General features: G+C 44.9%; 1 protein-coding gene across 3 annotated transcripts in view; it reads right to left on the reverse strand.

Annotated features, from left to right (window-relative positions):
- The window catches only part of rassf7a (Ras association domain family member 7a), a 29355-nt gene continuing 3238 nt past the window's right edge, over positions 1-26117 (reverse strand). The window contains exons 2-7 of one of the 3 annotated variants that reach the window (XM_084061108.1): positions 8410-8612; positions 6195-7165; positions 3148-3322; positions 2947-3054; positions 1936-2004; positions 1-322 (exon numbers count right to left, since the gene is read on the reverse strand). In XM_084061108.1, coding sequence (XP_083917234.1) covers positions 1973-2004; positions 2947-3054; positions 3148-3322; positions 6195-7165; positions 8410-8512 — 1389 coding nt within the window. In that variant the 5' untranslated portion in view covers positions 8513-8612 and the 3' untranslated portion in view covers positions 1-322; positions 1936-1972. Of the gene's footprint in view, positions 2005-2946; positions 3055-3147; positions 3323-6194; positions 7166-8409; positions 8613-26117 lie in introns of all 3 variants that reach the window. The other 2 variants (XM_084061107.1, XM_084061106.1) reach the window with 2 other exon arrangements.

A 26117-nucleotide genomic window follows, 5' to 3' on the forward strand; every position in this document is an offset into this window, starting at 1 on the left:
GTTTATCTAAAACACAATGCACAATCATGTTTTTATTTTATTTAAATACACAGACAAAAGTAATAATTGCTCTAGGTAAAAGTTTTCCTAAATCATTTCTTACATTTCATACATAAATTTTGCATTGTGTACAGTAGCAAAATGCTGTAAATATATCTGTCTTAGGTATATACAGTACAATATATAATGGTAGTATATAGTGGCGACAATAGTTACAGAGACAGGGGATTAAATATGAGGTGATGGTGACAGAACAGTGAACAAGTTCCCTTGGCCCTGCGGTCCATGTTTTACCTCCATGACGGCTCTCGGGATGTCAAGACTGCAAGACACACAAAAATAATTGGGGGGTGATGATCCCTTTGTTTGGTTCGATTTGGAAAACAATGTTCTGGATAGAGATATGACAGGAAAACAAATCTGGGTAAAAGAGGATGCATCCATAGTGCCTAGTTTATGCTGTGTCAGACGATGGCACCAAAATAGCTGATCTACAAGCTCGCAACGTGTCGTGGATGCAACACGTTGTGACCTTGTAGATAGGCTATTTTTGCCATACGACACCGTCGTGTGACAAAGTATAAATTTGGCTTGAGAAGGACAGATGTCCCAGATCACTGACACTAGATCAGATATTAGGTACCACTGCTGTTGCTATCGACTTGCAATGATAGCTCAGTGTTTTGGGACAATGTTCGTTTATTAAAGCATGCTTCTGAAAACAAAGGATTGACAGGTCTGCAGACTGCAGAGTCAGGAGAGGTTTAACGATCCCACCCTCCTCCAAATCGCAAAGAAACACCACACAGCAAACAGGAAGGAGAGAACACAGTCACACACATCCCTTTGACCTGTCTGTATGATAAGAGGAACTTGATTAAAGTGATACATGCTGCACTAAGTATTATGTTAGCACTAGCAGTGTTTTAGATTGTGATAAATATCAGGAGCAAAGTCAGCATTGCTTATTCATTAGATGTCTGATTATGTATATTAAATATGACACTAAACAAACAGCACATTAATGACAGGCCAAAGGTCAGGTGTGATGAGAACTGAGAACCAAGGGTATCCATTCAAATTGAGGAACAGAAAAAATAAACACCTCAACAAGTCATGGCCCTGTTAAAATACTTACAATGTCCCCATCAATATGGAAATGGCCACAACAGGCAAGAACAGTTGTGTGTAAAATCTAGAGATACTATGGACATATTCGTATATTGGTTTCTCAAGCAAGACAACTCTTTCACAATCTTTTAATGCTACAGGGAGTCTGTAACTCTGCCTCGCAAAAGTTGTGACAAGAAGATGTCATCAGTTTGTCATTTCCGTTCTTTAAAATATATTTTTGAATTTCCATTTCTGCTAAGCAGTAAGCTAGGTAGACTTTGACTAATTCGATTTAAATTAGTAACGTTTTTACACGACTGCAAAGGCGAAATGGAAGTGGACATCATTGCATTTGTATTTTTCAGCGATGTACAGAATGTTTTAGGCGGAAGCATTTGAAAATTGTGTGAGCCAACAGTCTGTCTCGAGAGACTAATTTATCTGTATTTAAACAAGAGCCATGACTTCAAACAGGAAGGGAACGGGACAGTGCAATACATCTTGCAGAGCCCTGTCAACCATATTCACACAGCATGGTTGGCAGCGTGGACGTCAGAGCAAAATGGCCGACCGTGTGAATATGGTCTCGGAAAGGCTCTTGCTCTTTGGAAGTCAAGCATCACCAAAGTACAAGGCAGTGTATAGATAGATATATACCCCCACACATATAAATAATATCCACACATAAAAAGGCAAACTTAAATGACATTGGTCTCTTTTTTTTTTACGTCACAACATAAAAAAAAAACACAACTACAGCCTGTATGACTGTTGTATTCTCCAATGTTAAGTGTGAACATGGTATTACAGTGTGTATTTTACTCTTTATGCAGTTAAAGCTGTCCTGAGGGTGGGAAGGTCACCCTGTGTCACGGAGGGAGGAGCTCCCGGCTGCATGGAAGTAAAGCCAGAGCAGCTAGATGTTAGTCCACAATTACACAGTGTAAGTCAGCCAGAGAGAGAGCTACACTGTGAAATCCTGAGTGTCAATTTAAAGGTGCTGTAAGTAATATTGATATTGTTACAAAACATAGAGCTCTATCATTGCTACATACAGCGATTGTTCAGTAACATGGTCTTCCTCTCTTCAACTTTTTAATAAACATAAAATGAATTTTCAGATGGGACACCAATTTCACCCAATCAGAAGGAGAGATCTCATTTATAAGCTATCAGTCCAATTTCACTTGTTTATCCTGTATCCTATAAATTCTCTCTTCTGATTTAACTGGTATCCCGACCTGAAAATGTATTCTCTGTTCACTAAAAAGATGTAGAGACAGAGACCCTCTTACTGAACAAACAATCTAGTCTAAAGCAATGATTACTATTAACACAATATCACTTACACCACCTTTAACAAGTTAGAAATGGATACATTAAGAGTTAACACTGAAGGATTTTACTGTGTAGACTGTGAAAGAAAGGGGCTTAATAGGGACATTAATAAAAGTTGTATAATTAAAGCCATACAGGTTAGTGAGACGAGGAGGACGCAGAGAGGAAGAGGCGCTCTACACCAGACTAGATATTGTGTGAAACGGAGCAAGCGACTGGAAATCAGAGGAACACTTGAGAGTTAGGAGAAGTAGGAAAAGGTCCATCAGGGAGGTGACAGCCAATGCGGGTAAAGGCAAAATTAAGAGAGGAAAGCAGGGCCCCTGCCCACCCACATCCGGACACCTCTGTCACCCAACCAGAGCTGATGGCTGTATATACCATAAAGGAAGAACCCAATCAAGTCAGGGATGAGGGGCAGAAGGGCAAGGGGGCTTTAGGGTAGTAGAGCAATGCGAGCTGGGAGAGAGGGTTGGGGGTCTCACACATACACACCCTCGGGATTAAGACTGGACACCAGAGGGTTCTGCAGGTTGCGTGGATGTCCCAGGAACTGTTTGGCGGTGGGGCGAGGAGGTGACTCTGTTGAAACAAAACCGAGGCCTGGAAAGAGAAGAGAAAGGTGGCTGTTACGGACACCGTTCACCTGTCTATTCGTACGCTAGCTGACCATGCAACGTGCTCCTTTATCCACACCTCCGTTCCTGTATTCCTCCTGCAGTAGATGTGCCAGCTCAAGCTGATCCAGCTGCTCGTGAAGGTCCGTGCGCGAGTGTGTGTGTGCCGGCAGGACGCCAGCCTGCTGAATGAACTGCTGCAGGTTACACTGCCTCAGCTCCTTGTTCAGGTCTTCCAACTCTTCCTGCTTGGCCTGGGGAGCGGGCGGGCAGAAACGAGAGAAGCAAAAGTCAGCACATGTAAATAAAATCACCCTCCAGCTGTATTTTATGGTGCCATCATTGAAGCTGCACTCTGACTTGCAGTCACAGTCTGTTTTTGGCCACAAGGGGGCAGCAGGTCCACATGGTAAACAACTGCCCTCATCATAAGACATCATCAGAGCAATCACTAGACAGTAAATCAGCCAAGTTCCTCAATTATCAGCTGCAGCCTTCTGATTCAACTAGAATCCAAAAGCCTGGGGCATAGCTGTGAGGGAAGGACACAGCAATGGATATGTGTCTGCTGCATTTAAAAGCTTGTTTGTTAAAAAGTTGTCAGTGGACAAGATATCCATTAGCTTTGATTATTGATAATACAGGGTGCAGGGTGAAACTATATGTCATCAAGGCACACAGCCATCACCCTCACACCTATACTTTTAACCACTTGAACCCTATATTCATAGTTGACCAGGGTCTCCCAGGGCTCTATACTTGGTCCACTCTTTTCTTCTCCCCGCAACACAAAACTTTGTCACAGAAAAAAGCCAATGTACAAGCTCAGAACCTAATGTTGGCCACCCAGAATAGGGACGCTAGGTTTCACGTGGTTAAGTTTGATGTGCAGGCCCGGTCCAGGCACCTAGGCTCCAATGTAGCCTGACAGCGCGTTGCGGGTTCGAGTCCCGGTCCCGACGGCCTTTGCTGCGTGTCACTCCCCATCTCTCTCTCCCCGTTTCCTGTCTACCTACTGTACTATCAATAAAGGCATAAAAGGCCCGAAAATCTTTATTAAAGGAGTAGTTCACCCAAAAAATGACTTATTTTCTATCAATTACAAACCCCATGAAACCTTGAATTCATGGAAGATTGTTTTGTTTTTGTCGCATTCCTAAGCCAATAATTTGATGACCGTGTGTATTTCCGGCTAATGTATACGGTAGGAGACACAAAAGAGACACAAAGCGTCTCCTTTGTGTCTCCTACCGTATACATTAGCCGGTAGGAGACGGTAATGAAATTCTTGGTGTAGAAATGCGTGAACTATTGCTTTAAGTTTGATGTGCAGAGGCCAGTCAATCAATCTGATCGACTTGCACTTAGTCAATGTGTCTGCTCAGTGCTGAGGAGCCGCAGCAGTCTGCCATAGTGCCACGCCACCCACCTCCACCCCTCGCCACTGGCCATAGTCTGTTTGCTTGTAATTAACGCTGGATAGAGGCAGCGTACTGAGACAGTTCACACCTGCAGGCTGCTCCATTAGCCTAATGACAGAAGGACTGTGCCCATCAACACTAACGCTCTATAACAGTATAACACTCAGCTGCCAGGCATGCCACAACTCATCACATCAGCCGACTGTCAGACAACCCTCGAAACTAAAAGAACAATGAATGGGGTTTTATTACACCGTGTCCCTACAACTGTGTTGATGTGCCAGGAAAAAACAAAACAAAACAAAAAGCCCAACATCTTGGCATACTATTTCAACTGGGAAACTACCTGTGTGGTCAAAACAGATGCCTCTTTTTATAAGGTTACTAGGATTCAAAACACTCACAATGCAAGGCCTAACATACAGTAATAACACAAACTAAATGGGTGAAGCAGAAAATATAAGTGCATAATAATTTTTATCTTGCTGCAGGCTCCCCATTAGCGTGTTTTTTATCCATGAAGCAAAGTCGTCCTTCTGTTCCAAGACATCCATTTCCAAGCTTCATAGTCAAGCCGCCAAATATCTGTCTGCAGTTCTACCCCAACGGCAGTCACGGTCCTGTCTGAAATCGAATTAGCTTTTCATAGTTTTTTTATAAAGTGTCAAAGCCAGTAACACAACCATTACTTGGACTCCAGCGAGTTAGGAATGGGATGCAATGGTCTTACAACGCTGACGGCCCTTACTAATGAAGAGTGACAAATGCACTTACTTAGCCCATATAAAACTGAACTAAAACTAAAAGAAAAAACTTTCAGGAACATTGGTGGAAAACAATTCAATCGCACAGCCCATTTCCTTTGCGACACAGCGTTCAAAACAACACCATCTATCATGTAAAAGAAATATATAATTTCCTTCAATCATCTGGGAGGAACTAGTCTATCTCTGAGCTCCATAAAGTGGATGGGTTCAAGTGTCAGGTTTCATGAGGATTATGAGGAAGCTTGAGTTTCATTTTGAACTGGGTCAGGCTTTTATTCGAAGGACACAACAGTACAAAACAATCACATCTGACCACAACCACCTAAAGTAAACACATAAAGAATAACAGGGCAAACCTCAAACATCTGTGGCCTGGCTAATCCAAAAAAAGAACTATTGAAATACAACAACTTTATTTGTATTTTTCATACAGTATGCAAGAGTACAAGGATATGTAGATACTGTCACTGTAATATAAACACCATTAGTAACCACGTGTTCTGAGCTCGCAGAATAGATCATACCCACCAAACCTGTTCAACTAGACACTCAAAGGTGTCTTCCAGGAATAGAGAACATTCACACAAGGTAGGATCTGAGTATACAATTTAATTCACGTGCTCATGAATAATTCATGAATAAATATGAATGTATTTTGCAAATCATCATTTTGCAAATCATCACAAATGTAGCATGTTTCTTTTTATTTATAATAGGTTGAGATGAGAGCGAGTGTCCTTATACTGCACAGCAAAATCCTGAGCGTTAATTCAACCCTCAAAAGTATAAAAATGGACCCTTAATTTAACTTTCAGCGTTGAATTAAAACTATGTGATAAGTGCGTATCTGCTGTGGTATGCAGGTAGGAGAGGGATGTGAGGGGGTTGGCAACATCGACCTACGGCCCTTTTTCCACAATTGCGACCTCTCTCCTTACCTGCAGCAGAGTCTCAGCCTTCCCCAGTGCTATGTCATTCTCTTTTAGCCGCTCCTTCAGCTGCACCCCGTGCTCCTCTCGGCTCTGTAGTTCCCCCTTCACGGCGTCCAGGCACTCCTCAGGCGCAGCTCCGTTGACACGCCCTCCCTGGGGCCCGCCCGCCTGACTCTCCCGGTGGATCTCTTGCTCCAGCTGAGCAGAGCGCACCGAGAACTCATGGAGCCGCCGACCACAGTCGTCCATCTTGCCATGGAGCTCCCCCAGCCTCCGCCTCATCCCTCGCTCCCTGTCCACCTCCGCTCGCATCTCCTCTTCCCAGTACTGCTCGTGGGCCAGTTCTCCTTGGTTCCTCCGCAACGCCAGCTCCAGGGATTCCATCTCTTCCTGCACGTGGGCATCAGAGACCGGGGAAGGACAGGGGGACGGGGAGGGGCGCTCCCAGGCGTGAGACTCCCTCTCTAAGGTTTCAAGTTGGGCCTCGATGGCCCTCAGTCTCTCTTGCTGCTGGAGAACCTGTCGGAAGACCTCCTCTTTGGACGGGCCTACGGGAGGCGAAGGAGACGGCGATGGGGATGGCACATGCGAGGACACAGGACTGGGAGAGGGAGAGGGCGAGTGTGAATGCAAGGGTGACGCTCTCTGCTCCGGCGAGTCTCGGGGAGACCTCCTGAGCTGCTTGGCTTTGGTTCTCGGGGAGGTGGAGGGGCCGAGGTTGAAAGTGAGGGACTTCTTGGGCTGGCTGCGTTTGGATGGTTCCGATTCGGGATGCTTGGGCAGGGGGAGAGGGGTTGCTCTATCTTGTTTGGATCCCGGCCCGTCACTGCTGCTGGGGCCTGTGCGGCGCAGGAAGAACTGGACCTCACTGCCGTGCTGGCCTAGCTTAGCCAGAGACTCCAGAGGCCTGTCTGTGGCCAGCAGCTGCCTCTCTGTGTCCCGGAGACGCTGGATCAGGACATAACGCCCCGTCTGACCTAGAGACAGAGAAGAGAGAAAAAAACATACATGATTTGTACCACAAGTTATCCTAAAGAGAAAACTGTGTGAACACCAAATACTAATTTAAAAAATAATAAGAATAATATTCTAAAGTTCAGCCAAGTCTATTTCAGTGTCTCCACGTGAGGTCTTTTCTTTACTACTTCCTCTAATTAAGCCTTGATTGCTTCTACACAGTGTGGATGATTGAGAAAATGACAGGCTTATTACGGTGATGCCAGTATCCCTCGCTCCCTAACTGCTGAGAATAGGAGGATGAGGCTGTTACATAAGACAAATTATTAAAAAGAAAGGAGGGAGAAAAAAATGCTCAAATAAAAGTTTCCACAAGGGCCCTGAAATGAGGACAAACCCTCCCTGATGGCTTGGCAGGCTGCTCACTCAGGGAAGGAGGAAAGTGCTAAATGTGGAGTTGGGTTGTTGAATACAGCAGCAGTGTGTATGGCTTTAGCGCTGCCTGAGGACATAGGGATGAAACCACAGCGCCGTGCCAAAACGGACCCCTAGACGCTTCTGATGGAGCACTTTATTTAGGCCACAGTGGAGTTTGCAAAGGTAAATGCGAAACAGAAAGCTACCTTGTAGGCCTGCATCAAGCTTTCATCATTATCAGTGGTGGAAAGTAACTGTACTCAAGTAAACTTTTGAGGTATTTGTACTTTACTTGAGTATTTCCAATTTCCAATACTTTTACTTCTAGGCAAATATTGTACTTTTACTCCACTACAATTATTTATATTAACTTTAGTTACTAGTTACTTTGTAGACTTGATTATTATTACAAAACCACTTATTTACAGTATATATGCTTTGGTAATTTGAAAATAGACAATCTACAAGTTCACAACGCGTCGCTTTGTAACGCGTTGTGAACTTATAGATCTGCTATTTTCAAAGGATTTTTATACATTTTACACATTTGAAAACTTGTGAAATGGGACCTTCTGCAAAATGAGTACTTTTACTTTTAGTACTTTAAGTACATTTTGATACCAATACTTGTGTACTTTTACTCAAGTACAATTTATTTCCAGACTTTTACTTGTAACAGAGTACTTCTATATTGCAGTATTGATACTTTTACTTGAGTAAAACATTTTAGTACTTTTCCCACCACTGCTCATTATTCCTCGCAGAGTGCAAGGGATTAGGCTGACATTTTCAGAGGAGCTTTGCAACAGAATGATTTCAGAGCAGGAAGTGGGCTTGAGGTACTGACCGATGGCCTGCGCAAGAGCAATAACCACATCCTGGCAGGAGGTCTCCTCCGACAGGCCGCACACCACCCGCACCACTCCATCCACCCACACTTTCAGCTCCATCTGGGACCAGGCAGGGCAGGGTGAGGGGTAGACGGGCTTCAGATAAGATCCACTCGGTTTGATTTGGAGTGACTCAGCTCAGCACTGCATGGCAGGGGCACTGTGGAACAGACAGACACAAGAAATAGAAAGGTCAGACATGGATGGATTCATGATGGGTCCAAAGAACTTCTCAGACACACAGATCGTCATTAGAACAGGCTTGTCCGGTGTGAAGAAACAAAAACAGGTACCACTTTGGTGGCAGGGATTCCCAAACTGTGGTGAGTGGGGTGCACAAGCTGCCTCTAGGCGGGGGTATGTGACTTTAATAGTGTAATGGTGGTGCTGGTGTTATAATTCATAATATATATTATCACCCCATATACGTACATTTCTCTGAACTTTGACCTTTAACAAAACAAATTCCTCAGTAGGTCAGTTCACCTTTTCTTTTCAAGCCATGTGAGAATAAGGTCATATTCCATCACTGGTAAACATATTTTACTGCATCAAATTGGAGAAATCTCACCTGTAATGTACAGTTTGTAATGTAGATATGGAAAGTAGATAGGGAAAGAACTGTATGGATCACAGGGCAAAGCCTGGCCACAAAACTACATTTCTCTAGCTTTCACACAGATGTAGAACATGGAGTGTGCTTAGCCTACTTGTAGGTATGACATAAGTTGTTGTTAACAAAAACACAGTGTCGTCAGCCATGACACACACAAACACACGTCATTATACCCATCCAGAGATAGCAGTGGCCAACAGCCCCGTGCCATCTACAGTATATGCAACAGTAGTGTTGACGTCAACAGTGTCAGCTGTGCAGTGAGACATGAATGGATGTATCCATGATGGAGATGAATGCCTCAGGGGAAGAGGAGCAGAGCATTTTGTTAAGAGATTCTTGGTGGTTTGTTATGAGCCTGGTGGTGTCTTGTGGACCTGGGAGTATAAACGCCAATCTTTAACCCAATTAAACGCTCCGCTGCCCTCCTTCAAAGCCGTTATCATAGCATACTGCCGAAGGGAACAGACAGCACGAGCAGATCTGTATTTAGGGATAGGATTTTTCTATGTGTGTAACTGTGCTGTGTGTACGCGGAAAGAGAGAGAGAGAGAGAGAGAGAGAGAGAGAGAGAGAGAGAGAGCGAGAGAGAGAGAGAGAGAGAGAGAGAGAGAGAGAAAGTATACAGTATGTGTCTGTGCACACTGAGAGAGACAGTGTGTTTATTTGTGTAAGTGGGTTTGCATACATTACTTTGAATAGTCATCAGATTAAGTTCTGGTCCTGGTGAGAGGAATCAAAGAACAGCACAGCAGGCAGCTGAGCACAGGTCTGGACAGCAGGTTGAAGCTGTTTCAGGCCAGATGAACATTGTTACGACCGCTCCCCCTGTACTTTTATGACCAAGCCTAAACACTATTAGCAATAACGTACCTTTCCACACAAGTGAAGTTAGTGAACTGCCTCAGGCAGCACTAGTATAGGCCCATCTACAGACCATGGTGATCTGATCTAACATAACTTTGCAGCCTGTGAGTAAAGCCAAACAACAACTTGACGCAGTCAGACAGATGGCGCACTCTCTTTCCATCTCTCTCCCATTGCTTCTCAAAGGGAGGCGTTTTAATGCTAAACCCTGCCATTATCTCAGCCCCTTCATTCAGAGCCGGGCTGTGCTCCGCTGGCCGTCTATAGGGGAGCTGCCTCGGAGGAATGCACTGACTTCATCTGCCGGCCGGAAGAATTTCTTAACAAAACGCTCACCCTGCCCCGCTCTCACCCGTGTGCACCCCCCCCCCCCCCCCTCCCCTTGCAGCTGACCCGGCCAACCCCCCCCTATCACCATTACTCATCTGCTATTTAGACGCCAAACATGAACTCTGCTGGGAGGCTATCTGATGTGGCAATAACATTGAGGAGGAACGGCAGGACGGGACAGGAGACTCAAACTAAGGGGGGGGGGGGGGCACAAGATATGACAGACGCCAGTAATAAAGAGGATGGATGATCACATTGGAGAGAAATTCCACGGTCTGATGATTCAGCCAAGGAGATTTAATCTAAAAAAGGAGGAACCCCGGCACATAAAGGGAGTGCTCATCAAACGCAGGAACACAAGGTATTTCAACACTGTGTGGAGTTGACAATTCACCCCCCACCCTCTCCAGACTGTACAAAGTGTGCTTGCTGTTGCAGTAGATCATTTGCCCGAACCAGACACGGAAATGCAACACGTGCACACACAGTGTACCTATGCTGTGTAAGTAAATAGCTACGGTTATATTGACTAAATACTTTAAACGTGAGGCTTATCTCAAACCTGTACAGAGAGGTGAGCGTGGGGCAGGGTTGAGGAGAGCTTTGAATGAAAGCAGGCCTTGTATAACGCATTACCAGTATCACTCAGACCTTGTGTGGTGGAATGCGATGATACAAACCTGTGTGAGAAGACGAGCACAGGGGAGGAAACAACGCTCTCCTTTGTATGCTGAGGCAGTAGCACCTTCACGCACACGCACACGCACACACACACACACACACACACACACACACACACACACACACACACACACACACACACACACACACACACACACACACACACACACACACACACATCCATAACCAAACCCATTTCATTCACCTTCATGCATCAACATAACCTTACAAGAACAAAAAAATTGAAAAGAAACCGCATGCATGTTGAACTTTTGACTTCTTCTCTCTGTCTCTTTTGCTGCATGTGCAGAAAAATAAGCCCCCCCCCTTGTCATCTAGTTGGCCTAGAGCCAACTTGCATGCAAACATGAATACAGATCTATCTGTCTAGCCTCGTGCTCGTGCAAATGCACCCAAGGACTGTCATCAGTTGGGAGCCCAAATATATAGGAGAATTCCCTTCTATCGCATCATGGACAGGGTGAAAACCACCTCAGCTCACCACCCACCTTTCTCCACGTTATCACCTCAATCCAAGGTGTAAAGCCTAATTTAAAGTCAGCATTTTAAAGCCAAACATTCCAGAATGTTTAGTGGAAAACACAGCGCAGCGCCTAAGTGAAAAGTTCTCACGCTGCTGTCATCTTGTCATGGGTGCATGTGCGCGCGCGCACGCGCGCGCACACACACACACACACACACACACACACACACACACACACACACACACACACACACACACACACACACACACACACACACACACACACACACACACACACACACACACACACACACACACACACACACACACACACACACACACACACACACACACACACACACACACACACACACACACACACACACTCTTACAATTGCTGCACATTAGACTGCCAGTCTCCCATGATGCTGGGTTCATGTACATCCTGGCCGGTGAAATGTGATCAACTGTACTAACAGGAAACAAACAGGCCTGGAACTCTCAGGTTGCTGTGTATTCTCACTGTCACACTGAGAACCAGACATCCGCCTGACCCAGCAGAGTCTCATGTCACTTCACACAGTCATATAATATACTGTATATACACCACACAGAGGTTCCTGGGTTGTTTCACATAACGTATCCAAGTAAAATAATAGCTTTATAGAATCAAGAATCAACTTTTATTCTGACATCACTGGCGGGTGAAATTCCTTTTTGCGTAAGCTCCAGCATTTTGTTGTTTTCCAGAAAAGGAGAAGAAGTGTGTGTGCAGTGTGAGTGACAGTTCCATGCAAGACAGAGGATGCAAAACTAAATGACATATGTTCCCCATCAGCGCACACACCCCGTTCCTAATCCAAGCAGCAGAAGGCGGCCAGCACTCACAATTTATCCAGATGACAACATTCCACACCTAAAACCCCCACCCGGACACCACAGGGCATCAAAAAGAAGAAGTGGAGAAAAACCTCCACAAACCCCAACCGCCTTTATTCCAACCCCACCCTCACCAACAACACAGGACTGGAGTAATCGAAAGCAAGTTGAAGCAATCAAAAATCTTGGTCTCTCACTCCAGACTAATATGTCCCCAGACTGTCACCCAAGGGGCCCGTCTGATGAATGGTGTGTGGGTGTGTGTTAGGGTGTGTGTGTGTGTGCATGTGTGTGCATGTGTGTGCATGTGTGTGCATGTGTGTGTGTGTGTGTGTATGCGTGTATGTGTGTGTGTGTGTGTGTGTGTGTGTGTGTGTGTGTGTGTGTGTGTGTGTGTGTGTGTGTGTGTGTGTGTGTGTGTGTGTGTGTGTGTGTGTGTGTGTGTGTGTGTGTGTGTGAGAAAGACTAGAGACAGACAGACGTGCACATACCCATACGTACACACACAAAAATCGAGTGGCGGTGGCAGAGAAACGAGCAGTGATTAGAGGCATGTGCCCTTCCTTCTCTTCTCTCTCATCATCACTCAGCCGTCCAGCCCTGTCAGCCTCATCTCTTTCATCACCCTGTCTCTGCCTCCCGTCTGTCTCTCTTCAATAACAGCCCCTCGGCTCCCGGCCGACTACAGGCAGTAGTGGTTAGCATCACAGCCTTGTGGGTACGCAGGCCGCGACTCTCGGCTCGTCTTGGTGCCACTCTGAGTGAGCTGCAGTGTCAGTCCCACTTGGGCCTGAGTCTGAGGAAGCTCCCATCTACCTCTTTTTAAACACAGGCACTTTTTAAACATCTAATAGGTGTCTCAGGTAACACACTAGAATATCACAGGATTTTTGCACTAAACTCTAACTGCTTCTGTCACACACGCACGCACGCACGCACGTACGCACACAGGCACACGCGGTGGTCGGCCACACCCTTAAAACTTGATTTCCTTTACAAAGGAACTGACTTCAGTGTAGTCATCTGTTGTACTGGGAAACATACCAGAGAATGAAAGCTAACAGTCAAGAAAAACTTCAGGTTGTTATTAACGCAGTTCTCCTGTACTCTAGCCCTGAGGCTACGCAGAGAATAAGCAGCCTTTGTGTGTTCTAACGCTGTGTATCACTGGTGTGTGTGTGTGTGTGTGTGTGTGTGTGTGTGTGTGTGTGTGTGTGTGTGTGTGTGTGTGTGTGTGTGTGTCTTTTTGGCTGATCTTTACGAGTGCCTGCTCTAGCTCAGAGCTATTGCACTGCTATCTCTGTACTCGCAGGAGCCTTCGGGACAATGAGGGCAATAAACACCTAAAATGCGCACTACACAGCCTCTGATATGAGCAATAGATACACAGACAGTTAAGATATATGGGGTACCAATGCTTCTATGCTTGTGCACAGCAACAAGCACACACACACACACACACACACACACACACACACACGAGACAATTGTTGTCAAACACATTGCCCTTGACACATACAAATACGACTCAATATCACTACAGAGAACGACCCCCTAGCTGGATAAAGTACAGTGCACATAGATAACGGTGCTGCCTGCCATTAGTGGACAATGGCCAGTGTGCCCCTGTGCCAGGAGAGGCTAGTGCCCTCTGTGCCACTCTGCTTTACCCGAGACAGACAAAAGGCCCATACAGAGAGACCGGCAACAACGCTGGCACAAAACGGCCTGGTCCCATCTGCACTGCAGAAGTACCATTGTTGTCATGGCTCCGCGCTGTGCAGACAGTCTCGTCTCTTTTTTTGTGGACCCTGGCACGGCGGCGCTCGCTGTCTGACCACGCCAAAACAGCGCTCGCTTTTTACTGCCACTCCGCTCAGACTGCGTGTCACTACCGATTCAAGTGATACAATTCCACACAGACACTTTCATTTGTCTTCCAACAGTGGTTCTCAAACCTTTTCATGTGAAGGAACACTGACAGCCCCAGACCCTCATTTGAAAATATTTCGTGCCAGGGAACCCCATAAGAGAATAAAATAGGGCTTAAGCTTTTTAATTGTTCCTCATTTTCCTGGCGACCCCCTAGAACCCCCTCAGGGACCCTTGGGGGTCCCTAGACTCCACTTTGAGAACCAGTGCTCTATAACGCAATGCTTTACATCCCTTGTTGTGGTGTTTCCATCGGCATGGAGACAGAGCGTCGTTACGCAGAGGTTGTGCATAGAGACGAGCTGGGGAACAGAATCTAGCTAGAAAACAAGGCATCAACAAGCCCACAGTTTAGAGGAGTGTATAAATAATGCAACAGTATGCTATTATCCTTTTTCTACAGCAATTAAACCCTGTCCTTTGGTGGAAAGTCAATATTTTATGGTTCTACACACAAAGTTGATTTTATAGTGGAAAGCCTCCACAGAAAAATACAATAAAAAGTACTTGTTGGATTTCATATGACTGGCTGTCTAGTCTACACTGTGCAAAACTGCCATGGCACACACACACTTCAAGAATAATTGGAGCACTCTCTATTGTAACAAAAGTTTCAACAACTGTCACATTTTTTAAACTCGTATTATTCACAACACATCATTTCTGGATCTCTGTTTAATGTCACCCGTCCGTCCAACAGTCACAGGGTTTCAAGTGTCATGGCAAAGGACCCATCGTGATGTTGTGGGTTCAAATCCAGCATTTCAGCTATACAGTACATTTCATATCGTGGTTTTAACACTTTTCATGCCCAAGGCACAACAATGGGCAAGACAAAATCTCAAGGCGCACCTGAGTATTTTTGCTATTTTGGAAAATGTGTGGGAAAAAAACTAAACAAAACTATAGGGATGCCAGGTTGAAAGTACCAGGTTGAAAGTGGTCGGAAATAAATATATGTTTTAGGGTATAGAATTTGCACAAAGTAACTGATATATTAAATTAAAACGATTCATAACGTTTCGTATAGTTGTATGTGTTGCAATTACAATGTGTGGTTGACACAAAATCCCAAGACACAACTGGACTTGACACCAGTGTGCCTCGGCACACCATGATGCATGAAACACTGGTCGAATAAAAAAGAATGCCTTCAGAAATCTGAGAGAATAGTCCCAGGTGCTGCTGCTGAGAGCAACCATTTGGGTCAGATTACCGTCATCCCATCTCCACAGTGGTGGAAAAAGTAAAAGTACCAATACTGCAATATAAAAATACTCTGTTACAAGTGAAAGTCCAGAATTAAAAATGTACTTGAGTAAAAGTCCAAAAGTATTGGCATCAAAATGTACTTAACGTACCAAAAGTAAAAGTACTAAATATTTGAAAATAGCCGATCTACAAGCTCACAACGCGTCGCGATGCGACGCGTTGTGAGCTTGTAGATCTGCTATTTTCAAATAGCCTATGTATAAAATAGGGCTAAAGTGGTTCATGTATGTTTCATTATATCATAGTTTATATCTGAAAAGTAACTAAAGTTTTCAAATAATTGTAGTGGAGTAAAAGTACAATATTTGCCTCTGAGATGTATTGGAGTAGAAGTAAAAATTATTGGAAATTTGAAATACTCAAGTAAAGTACAAATACCTCAAAATTGTACTTAAGTACAGTACTTAAGTAAATGTACTTAGTTACTTTCCACCACTGCATCTCCATGTGTCAAACAGTTCAAGACCCAGTCTGTGCTTCCACTAATGCCTGATCCAACTCCTAGAGGGTCTTTCACATTTAGGGAGACGCTTCAGACAATGACACTGACAAGCCTATAGCCTATCTTTATTGTGCTGTACGCCGCAATCACAGTCAGGAAGCTCTCGTTCCAGATCTGATATCAAAGTGACAAAGGTGCCCACTAAATGAGCCTAGAGCCACTATAGCACCCAGAGGACACCATGTGGCCCATGCAGATGTACTTATCAGCAGGGCTCCAGAGACGGCCGTCAAAAAGCAGGGAGTGATCAATCAAGTATAAGGGAAGAAACTAGATCCAAGATCAGAGGGTTTAAAAAAAAAAGAAGATAACTTTACAACGTACACAGTGTGTACGTTGTAAAGTTATACACTTCTGTTGATGGAGCCAATGTCTCAAGTTCAAGTTGATAAAAGGTGGATAGAGTGTCACAGCTGGATCATATAGGTCTCAACAAAACATCAAACAGCAGTCCGTTCTCTGAACTTTACCGAAGCGTCCTAGCACATCCTGATGTGCAGCTGAAAAGCCCACTGGGCTCCCTTTGCATGTATGTATGTATGTATGTTTGTTTGTTTGTTGTAGAAATATGTCTGTTTGTTTGTTTTGCAGGTAGCCCTGTGTGCATTTGTGTGTGTGTATACAAGTATGTATACATATATGAATGCGTGCGTGCAGGTGTGTGTGTGTGTGTGTGTGTGTGTGTGTGTGTGTGTGTGTGTGTGTGTGTGTGTGTGTGTGTGTGTGTGTGTGTGTGTGTGTGTGTGTGTGTGATGCTGTTTGTTCCCCCCACAGAGGACAGCCAGGCTGCTGCAGGGCCCTCCAGACACGCTGCCTGTTAATTAGACTGAACGGTTGCTTGGTTCCCAGCGAACGGCGCTTCACTGAAGCCTCGGCACACCTGATGAATAATGCATTTTTTCACAGCACATTAATTTGGCAAATATTTCTCCGAGCGAACTCCAAACACATGTGACCGACCGGCTCTCTGACCCAAAAGCCCCCCCCCCCCCAACCCCTCACCGTTTATTGAGATGCTAATGATTCCGCACCACGCAGGAATCAGAAACAGTGGTAATAAGCTTTAGTCGACGCGCTTGCACAGAGGGATCTTTTTCACCGTAGCAGCCATCAGCCTCTTCTCCATTATAATGATTGGCTCGTTCAAGTGTGAAATCTCTATGAGACTGCATTAGTGGTTCATTAACACAGAGGGCACCTGCGCCTCCAAATCAAGGGCAAATATGAGAGGATTGGCCTATGGTTCACATGTACCCGATAATAATTAGGATAATAATAATAGCTTATTAATAATGTCAGCCTAATTTGCATTGAGTTAGCCTCCAACTGTAGCCCATTAAAACATATGGCTTGGCAGGTAATACGTTGGCAGACGTATCCCGCAGTAGCTCAACTTGTCAAGAAGTTAATAAGTGGAGAGTGGAGACCAAGATTTTTTAAAGATTGCTCATCGCCCCGGGGCGTAGCTAAGTCCAGTAAATCTGTCTGACCAGCGAGGTTAAGTATAAACAGCCATAACAGAGACAGCGAGTCTGCTCATCACCTGTGGCTGTCAGTAGCACAGGAGACACAGCGGGTTAACCACTTAAAGGACCATTTCACCGCTGGAGGAAGCTGCAGCCACTCGAAGTTAACACTATGTGTAGGGGGAATGTGTGTTCATAGCCGGTCTACAAGTTCACAATGATGCGTTGTGAGCTTGTCGATCGGCTATTTTCACTATTTTGTGAGTGAGTGAGTGAGTGAGTGAGTGAGTGAGTGAGTGAGAGAGAGCAAGGGCGGCGATACTGTGGGTGCCTCGGGGCTAAAGCACCCAGGAGAAATGACGAGCACCCATCACAAACTCATCACAAAGAAAGAAAAAGAAAAAAACAAAACCCCCCCCAAAAAGGTAACAAACCCGGAAAAGAAACGCAGCACGTGCGCACCCAATAGTGAGGACATAAATCGGCGCCCCTGAGAGAGAGAGAGAGAGAGAGAGAGACTTTGAACTATATTGGACATCACAGAAGCTGACCACAATAGCTTACACAGCCATAGAAGCGTAAAATGCAAATACCTCATCAGCCTAACAAAGTAGGAGGCTTTACTCCTATCTGGATTTCTGCTACACACACTCATTTCAAGTCGGAAATTGAGCATGGGCGTGTATATTAGACAAGAGGACTTTGTTTGTGCTGACTCATCGGTCCTCCCACACAGTCAGCAGCTATAACCTAGAGAGAGAGTGAGAATACAGGACAGCAGCACATGGGCCCCTATAAACCCAGGCAGGGTCCACTGTGAGCCATGCCCCAGATGAGAAGCTGAGTCCAGGCAGAGACAGGAGCCTGCATTGTTGGTGGGAGCCAGTGTGAGAGGGCCCTTAGACTGCTGATGGGCAACCATGTGTAATTATACACTCTCCACCTGACTCAGCACTGCCTGCCAGGGAAGGAGAACATCACTCTGTTCCCAGTCCAACTCTCTCGTTCTCTCTCACACACACACACACACACACACACGCACGCACGCACGCACGCACGCACACACGTACGCGCACGCACACGCACACGCACACGCACACGCACATGCACGAAGAAAGAAAGAAACGTGCACATACATGCAAATGTATACACACACCTTACAAGTGGGGCCGGGGGGGGGATTGGAAAGGATAGAAAAATTAAGGGAGTGCGGGTGGGGGGGTAGTCATTTTGATTCAAATTCAATTCATAAGATTATTGTGCCAGTTTAAGCACTTTCAACCTGACGTCTTAATTTTGGCCATGTCATTATTATTTTTTGTTTATCTTTAGCCATTTCACAATGGGGGGTGGGGGGGCTCAGCCAGAGCCTTGGGGACCCTTGTCATGGAGAAGTTTGGGAACCATCTGCGAACGTAGGGCTCTCTCAGTCAAAACCCACCTTCTACTGCTTCTGTACTGAAGTAGTATTACTCCTGTACTGTCTCACCTAGGCTACATGAACTCACCTGAAGCTATGAGTCATCTACCAAATGACATACATGTTTTACAAAACAAATTCAAATATATTTGAATAATATAATTTCCAGGCGCCCATTCATTCACAAAGACCATTAAAATAAGATTAGTAATAAGCCCGCTTTGATGGTAATTAATTATTGGAAAATCAGCTGTGCAGTGTGTGTGCTTGCAATGTTCCTCTTTAGTCTCTATAGAGCACGGGCTGCCCTGTGACACTCACCCTTACCAATAGAAACAAGCTTCTGAAAATAAAATGACTTGCCTTCCACTCCCCAACCTGCCAGCCCTAATTGACACTGACACCAGTCGCAAAGCACTAACCATAGCACACGACCCCTGCCACCCCTCACAGAGCACTAACCATACAGTAGCACACGACTCCTGCAACCCCCCAAACCATGCTTCACCCTCTTCCCCTCTGGCTGCAGATGTAGAGAACTACTCTGCAGTGTTACAGGTCCCAGGAATGCAACTGGGTGTACAGTTGCCCAGCAATCACTGCCTTAACCCTGGTGTCCCTTTTGGGCATGTCATTATAAGTGATAAATCTTTTTAAAAATGTCAAAACATCTTCAAAAACAGATATACAGTGCCAGTGTCAGTGCCTTGTGAGATTGCAGATCAGCCACTTTATTTTATTTTGCTATTCATTGTACAACAAAGTATATAGGGTTTTAGTGGTTAAATAGCCTGGGCACACTGAAACAGACTTGTGTTGCTGTGATGTTCTTGCTTGTATATTCCGTTTTGAGTGTTATGTATTTTCAGTGTTTAAATGTGTACAGACTGTTATAATGTAAATAAACAATAATAAGGACTGAATCTGAATTGCACACATGGAGAAACACACATGCCCACATGCATGTGTACATGTGCTTTCACACAGACAAGACACACAAATACCAAATGGCGAATATAAGAAGCCAGACAGACTGACTCTAGCTGAATGATGATGCCTCATTTAAGACGCAAGTAATGTGCTTGAAAAGTGAACCCACCTATTTCAAGGATGCAATTTACACAGAACGTGACTGTAAATCTGGAAGCCTTAAATTTCATGGGAGACAGTCTATTCATAGCCTATAGTTTCCTTTCTGCTGCAAGTGTAGGCAAGCCACTTCCTCGTCCTCCTGTGTGTGTGTGTGTGTGTGTGTGTGTGTGTGTGTGTGTGTGTGTGTGTGTGTGTGTGTGTGTGTGTGTGTGTGTGTGTGTGTGTGTGTGTGTGTGTGTGTGTGTGTGTGTGTGTGTGTGTGTGTGTGTGTGTGTGTGTGTGTGTGTGTGTGTGTGTGTGTGTGGAGTCAGGAGTGCCCTGGCCTCCTGTGCCACAGGTTTGGGGCTGAGCTCATTAGTAATTTAAAGGATCTCTTTCCATGTCTGCTCATATGAATTATTCACTTCTGTTTTTTTGTTTGTCTTTTGTCTGTGCAATCACTGTACTGGAAATAACGTTATGCAAAGAAAAAAAAGAAAAAATAACAAGGTTCCAAATTACATCCAACGGCTCCGTAATTAGGCACCAACGCACGCACAGTTATTTCCTGTAAGGCTAAATCTATGTTGAGACGCCCAAGTGAGAATTTAAATGAGCTGAGGGTTACAGTAAGTGCAGGCAGTTTATGCTGGATAGAAAACAATGTCGAGGTTTAATTTCAAAGTTATTTTGACCAACAATTAAGTAAATAACGTTTCTTCATTAATGTGTCTTCATTGCAGTTTTATTCCAAAGCATATGTAGGACACTATTAGGTCACATTGCCAACTCCTACACTAGCTGAAGGCAACAGTGCCCCTCTACATTATGGTAAGCTAGCCATGTTACGCCTGATAAATACTTAGTTGCCAGGCCAGGCTTGGTTTAAACGGACTCAGACTGAAGCTTTGAGTGTTGCTATGTGCCGTTCTCAAAGTAGCATTAAGTCTGATTTATATTTGGTTGCACACCAGTGTCGTGCACCAAAAATAACAGATATACAAGCTCACAACGTGTAACTTAACATTGTGGCGCCTTGTGAGCTTTAAGATCTGCTATTTCCGGTGCATGACACCAGCGTGCAACCAAATATAAATCAGACTTAATGCTACTTTGAGAAAGGCACATAGTAACACTCAAAGCTTCAGTCCGAGCCTGTTTAAACCAAGCCTGGCCTGGAGTATAGTGTGTATAGAGTCGACTGTCTTGACTTATGTAAGACTGTTATCGAGCCAAGACAGAGCAGGTGCACATATTTCAGGAAGCCTGGACAGACTACCTAATAGTAAAAAGAAAAGAAAGAAACGTTTTCTGAGGCCTCGAGAGGAAGGTGGTCTTGTCTGCAGAAAGAATGTTTTTACAGACGAGAGCACCACATTCCATCAGGTTCCCTCCCAAACTGTCAAGACTTCGCAAAATACTAACAGCTAACCATTCAACACTGGTTTCAATTACAACCACCAGCTATATAAAATGAAAGGCAGGGTTTATGAGTGCCGATTACCAAAGAGTTTCAACGAAAGCCACGGGTTGCGTTGATCATACATGCGTTACTCCTTGGCTAAGGGTATGCAAAGCTTCTTATCTCACACCCTCCTCATATTTACCTAGGGAGTGAATGGCTGTGCCAACAGGCTTGGATCTGGGAGAGAGGGATACAGGCAAATACAAGAACCAAGTGTTTGTGTGTCTATGTGTGTGGAAGTGACCTCACTGCATCACTATGTGAAATCCTGTGGAAAAAACGATGACAGGTGATCTACTTGTTGTGATAAGAGAGATTAATTCCATGATAAGACAAGACAGTGTTGTGTAATCTGGTTAGTGTGCACGTGTATTATGTGTAGGGCCTCAAGGGTTTCAAGTAGAATGAGTGTATTGTGTGTTGTGCGCGCAAGCACACACACACTTCCCACCCATGTTCCCACATCAACTATTATGTGAAACAACTCATACAGTCTACATAAAAAGCACTTTGTAAATCAAATACATAATCAGTACTTTGGAGCAGGAGAGTGTTGATAGGCTGGGGGGGGGAAAGCAAGGAGAAAGGCCATACACAAACTTGAAAGCGAGAAGTAAGACATACCTATGAAGTTGTATAATGATAAACAGAGGGAGGTTTTCCCACAAACAGCCAAGCAGCATACCTTCCTTTGTGTATTACGATGTGAGGAAAGCATACAGGGTTAACAGACACAGGCAGCCTGTTGGGAGTGGCTTTGTTATTTCAAATGTTGGCATGAGGATGTTTTGAACTAAATCATGTGCAGTAGAAGTGATAGTACAGTGTATCTGTGTGGTGAGTAAAGTCACATTTATACTTTATTGCACGCCAGTGTAGCGCTGCTAGCGCACCAAAAATAGACGATCTACAAGTTCACAACCTGTCGCAGCACAACTCGTTGTGAGGTTATAGATCTGCTGTTTTTGGTGCATGACACTGCGAGAATCTCTAGATCAAGCCCTTCAGTGCTATTCTGCAAGCTTAGGAAGAAGCACTCAATACAGCTGATTTATAGTGTGATGGAGAGTTGTGCCACATACGCACGCGCACACACATACACATACACGCACACAAACACAAACCCTCTTCCCTCTCGTTATGCTGAGGAGGGGTAAAGATCACGGCTATCAAAGCAGAGGGTAGATGAGTAGTAAAAAAAGGTTGGAGGTGGATTTGCAGATTTACGGTGTGATTCCTTGTATCCCAGGAGCACCTTTGGGAATAGCGCTGTATATCTTTCTGAGGAGGCCCCGTCACCGGACACCTCCCTTTCACTCCCCTAACTCATCGTCATCACCAGGGTACTTTCCCCCGTGCGTGCGTGCGCGCGGGCGCACACACACACACACACACACACACACACACACACACACACACACACACACACACACACACACACACACACACACACACACACACACACACAGAGTACGGACTTGAACACCGACATGGTTGCTGTGGTTTAGTTCAAATAGGGGAGATAAGTCAGTCACACCATGGGAACCACCCCAGTGAGAGGGACGGAGGGGTGATGGGTAAATCAAATGGCACAGAGTGGAGTGTCCGTGAGAAAGGAGGTTTCAACGGCACGTTTTACCAGACACAGACAGACAAAATGAAACTGGCCACATAACAATGCAGACAGTGGCAGAAGTTCATGCAATCTGCAAACATCTTGGTTGCTTTTAAGAAGGGCAGGGCACATCTATGCAGCCCGGTTTATGTTTTTTGTAAAGTCGAACGCTGCCTGCTGAACCACACAGAAGAAGGTAACATGACACTGAAAACAAGGTTTATCTTTTCATCACTATGGATGGGAAAAGTGGCTGCTTTGGTCTCTTTGTTATCACGCTGTGGGAGGCATGCCGGCCTGCAGTCTACACGCTCACGCATGCACATACAGTATGCACAGATATAAAGGGCACAAAGTAAATGGACTTCACCCATGAACGTCTGTTCTCCACGCCATAGACCTCTCTTTGTTATGTGGACACATTCAGCCAACTATGGTCTGTCTGTTAGTCTGAATGTCCTTGCATGCATGCCTACATGCCAAGTAAAAAGTAGCCGAGTGGGTAGAGAAGCGGTCTGGGAATCGGAAGGTAACCGGTGACCGGTCTGACCCCCGGTCCAGTGTAAGTGTCGAAGTGTTCCTGAGCAATGCAACTTTGCCGCTAACAGCTCTCCCCCATGCGCTCATCAAAGCCATTTGAGCAGCCATCAGCTGGGTTTAGCTGTAAAAGTGATTTACTCTCCCCTGGGGACCACAGAATACTCCCCCTAAATGTGTTTGAACTCATGCACATAGGAGGAAACATGGAGGAAAACAGTCAAAAGCACCTGCTTCTATTCGCTCCCGGCTGTAAAGTTACTGCCTCAAACCCATGAGGCAGACACCTTTTCGCCCTGGCTGGCGTCTTGACCCCCCCGTCCCTCCCCATCCCTGCACCGCACGGGGCCCTTGGCTGAGGCACCGTGTTATTTACTGCCCAGAGAGAACTCTCTGTGCCGAGAGTCAACACAGCATGGCTGGCTGAGCACAGTAGCGACCCGTCGTTCAGTCTCACACATGCGCCGGCAGTCGCTCACACACTTGGGAGTCACATGACCCCCTCCCAGGAGACCGGCAGCCAGAGATGTTTACGTTGCCATGGTGACAGCATGGGTTGAGCTGAGAGGCAACGCAGTAAACACATGCACTGTCCAGGACCAAGGTTAACTATGGCCACGACAGTGCTGTCAGCTCTAATGTGTTGCTGTTAGGCAGAACCCTTACATCTCCGTCTTTTATCTTTTCATGTTGTTGTTTTCAAAACCCTATTTTATACTTTGTCATGCAAAGGTAGCGAGAATAGGCGATCTCATATACAATGCCATGCCTAAAATAGGGATGCCAGGTTGAAAGTGGTTAAGTCTGTCTGTGGGTTCAGTATTTAACCAATGAAAAATAATTACAAGAGCTTGTGACTAAGTTATAACTTCATTGGATCCATTGAGAACACATAACAATAAGAGTAAGTGTAACAGGTTTTTGGACATGCATACAAGGTTTCCGCCCAACAGCGTCAATCTACCAACCAGTATGGAAGAGGAGAGCTGAACATGTAGATAACCATAAACTATAGCATGGCATGAAGTGAAGTGATAGATAGCTCTCACTCAGGTAAGCTTTACTGTCAGCTGGACTGGGTAACATATCCTGAGGTGAGCCGTACTGTGTTAACCCATTTAATTCGGGAACGCATCTGTGTCATTTTAGATTTGAGCTATAACCATTATTTTATACTTTGGGCTATTAAAAAATAGCAGATATACAAGAATAGCAGATATACAAGCTCACAGAGTGCCGTGCAATGAGCTTATAGATCTGCTATTTTTGAAAAATCTTTGAAAAATGAGTGCAAATCTTTGAATACATATATTTTTTTGAAACAACATTTTTAACTCAAATCTTTGCTTCTGGAGGTCCCTGGAACAAAATATTTTACAAATGTTCGCTTTAAAAAATATATATTCAAAGATTTTCACAAATGTTCATTATTTTTCTAAAATAGCAGATATACAAGCTCATAGCACGGCACCAAGCCAAAAGAAATCTAAAATGACAGAGATGCGTTCCTGGTCTCAATGGATTAAGATATTCTCACAGCTGGTTTAATCTTATCTAACCACTGATCTGGAGCTGTTGAAGGAATTTAGGCCAGGAAACTGCATGCTGCTCAATGACCTGACCCAGACCTTTCACAGTCATTTCAGCAACTTAACTTCCCCTACCTAGACAAGTTGTCAGAAGACAAATGAAAACCCCTCAATGTTCAAAACTTTAACAAAAATGTCTTTGAGCGTAGTCACGTCCTTCAGGGTGGATTCTGCGGGCCTTTACATGACAACTAACCAACAGGATTTAAGGAGTGCCATGGCCAAACTCGGTTAACTTGATTTACTGAAAGACCTTACAAACCCTTGCCTTAAGGTACAGATAGAGAGATACTCTGACTCAGTGATTCACACTGTGATTTCAACATTTTGAAAATGTTTGAAAATGTGTGAAAATCTTTCTTTAAATAATTGCGATCAGGCGATTATGTAATAATTGTGACAGGCCTAATCATAACCACCCAACTGACAAACAGTTTTGTTCTGTTTGGCCCCACTCGCTTCCAAACACAACAGGTGAACTTAAGACTGGGCAGTCTGGGCTGACTGCCAGGCTCCGCTAGCCAGCGACAGATCATCCCCTGGCTGCCACAGCAGAGACACCTGGGGTAGCAAAGCAGGCGCTTTCTGGCAGGTCTGTCCGAACTATGGGGAAAAAAAGAAGTGCATGGAAAATCTCATAAAGTGGATGACATTTTCTTTGGATTACAAAAGACCGGTGACATTAAACAACGGGCCGGTTATTGAATACAACTCAGATTCAGGGGTTATCCATCCATCGTATTCTGTGGGAGGAAGAAAGTTGTGGCCTTATTGACATAGGTTGATCTATATAAAAGTACAAGTAGTGAAGGTTACATGAGGAGAAGAGCAGTAAAAAGAAAAAAGCCCAGCTAGGTCATATACGAAGGAGAAGCCATGTGCAAGTGAAGATGAGAGGGCCGGGCGTAAGGGAGGCACACGTGAGGAGAGGAAGGAATG

The sequence above is a fragment of the Gymnoscopelus microlampas genome (assembly GCF_963454915.1).
Source record: "Gymnoscopelus microlampas genome assembly, chromosome: 6".
Taxonomy (NCBI): Eukaryota; Metazoa; Chordata; class Actinopteri; order Myctophiformes; family Myctophidae; genus Gymnoscopelus; species Gymnoscopelus microlampas.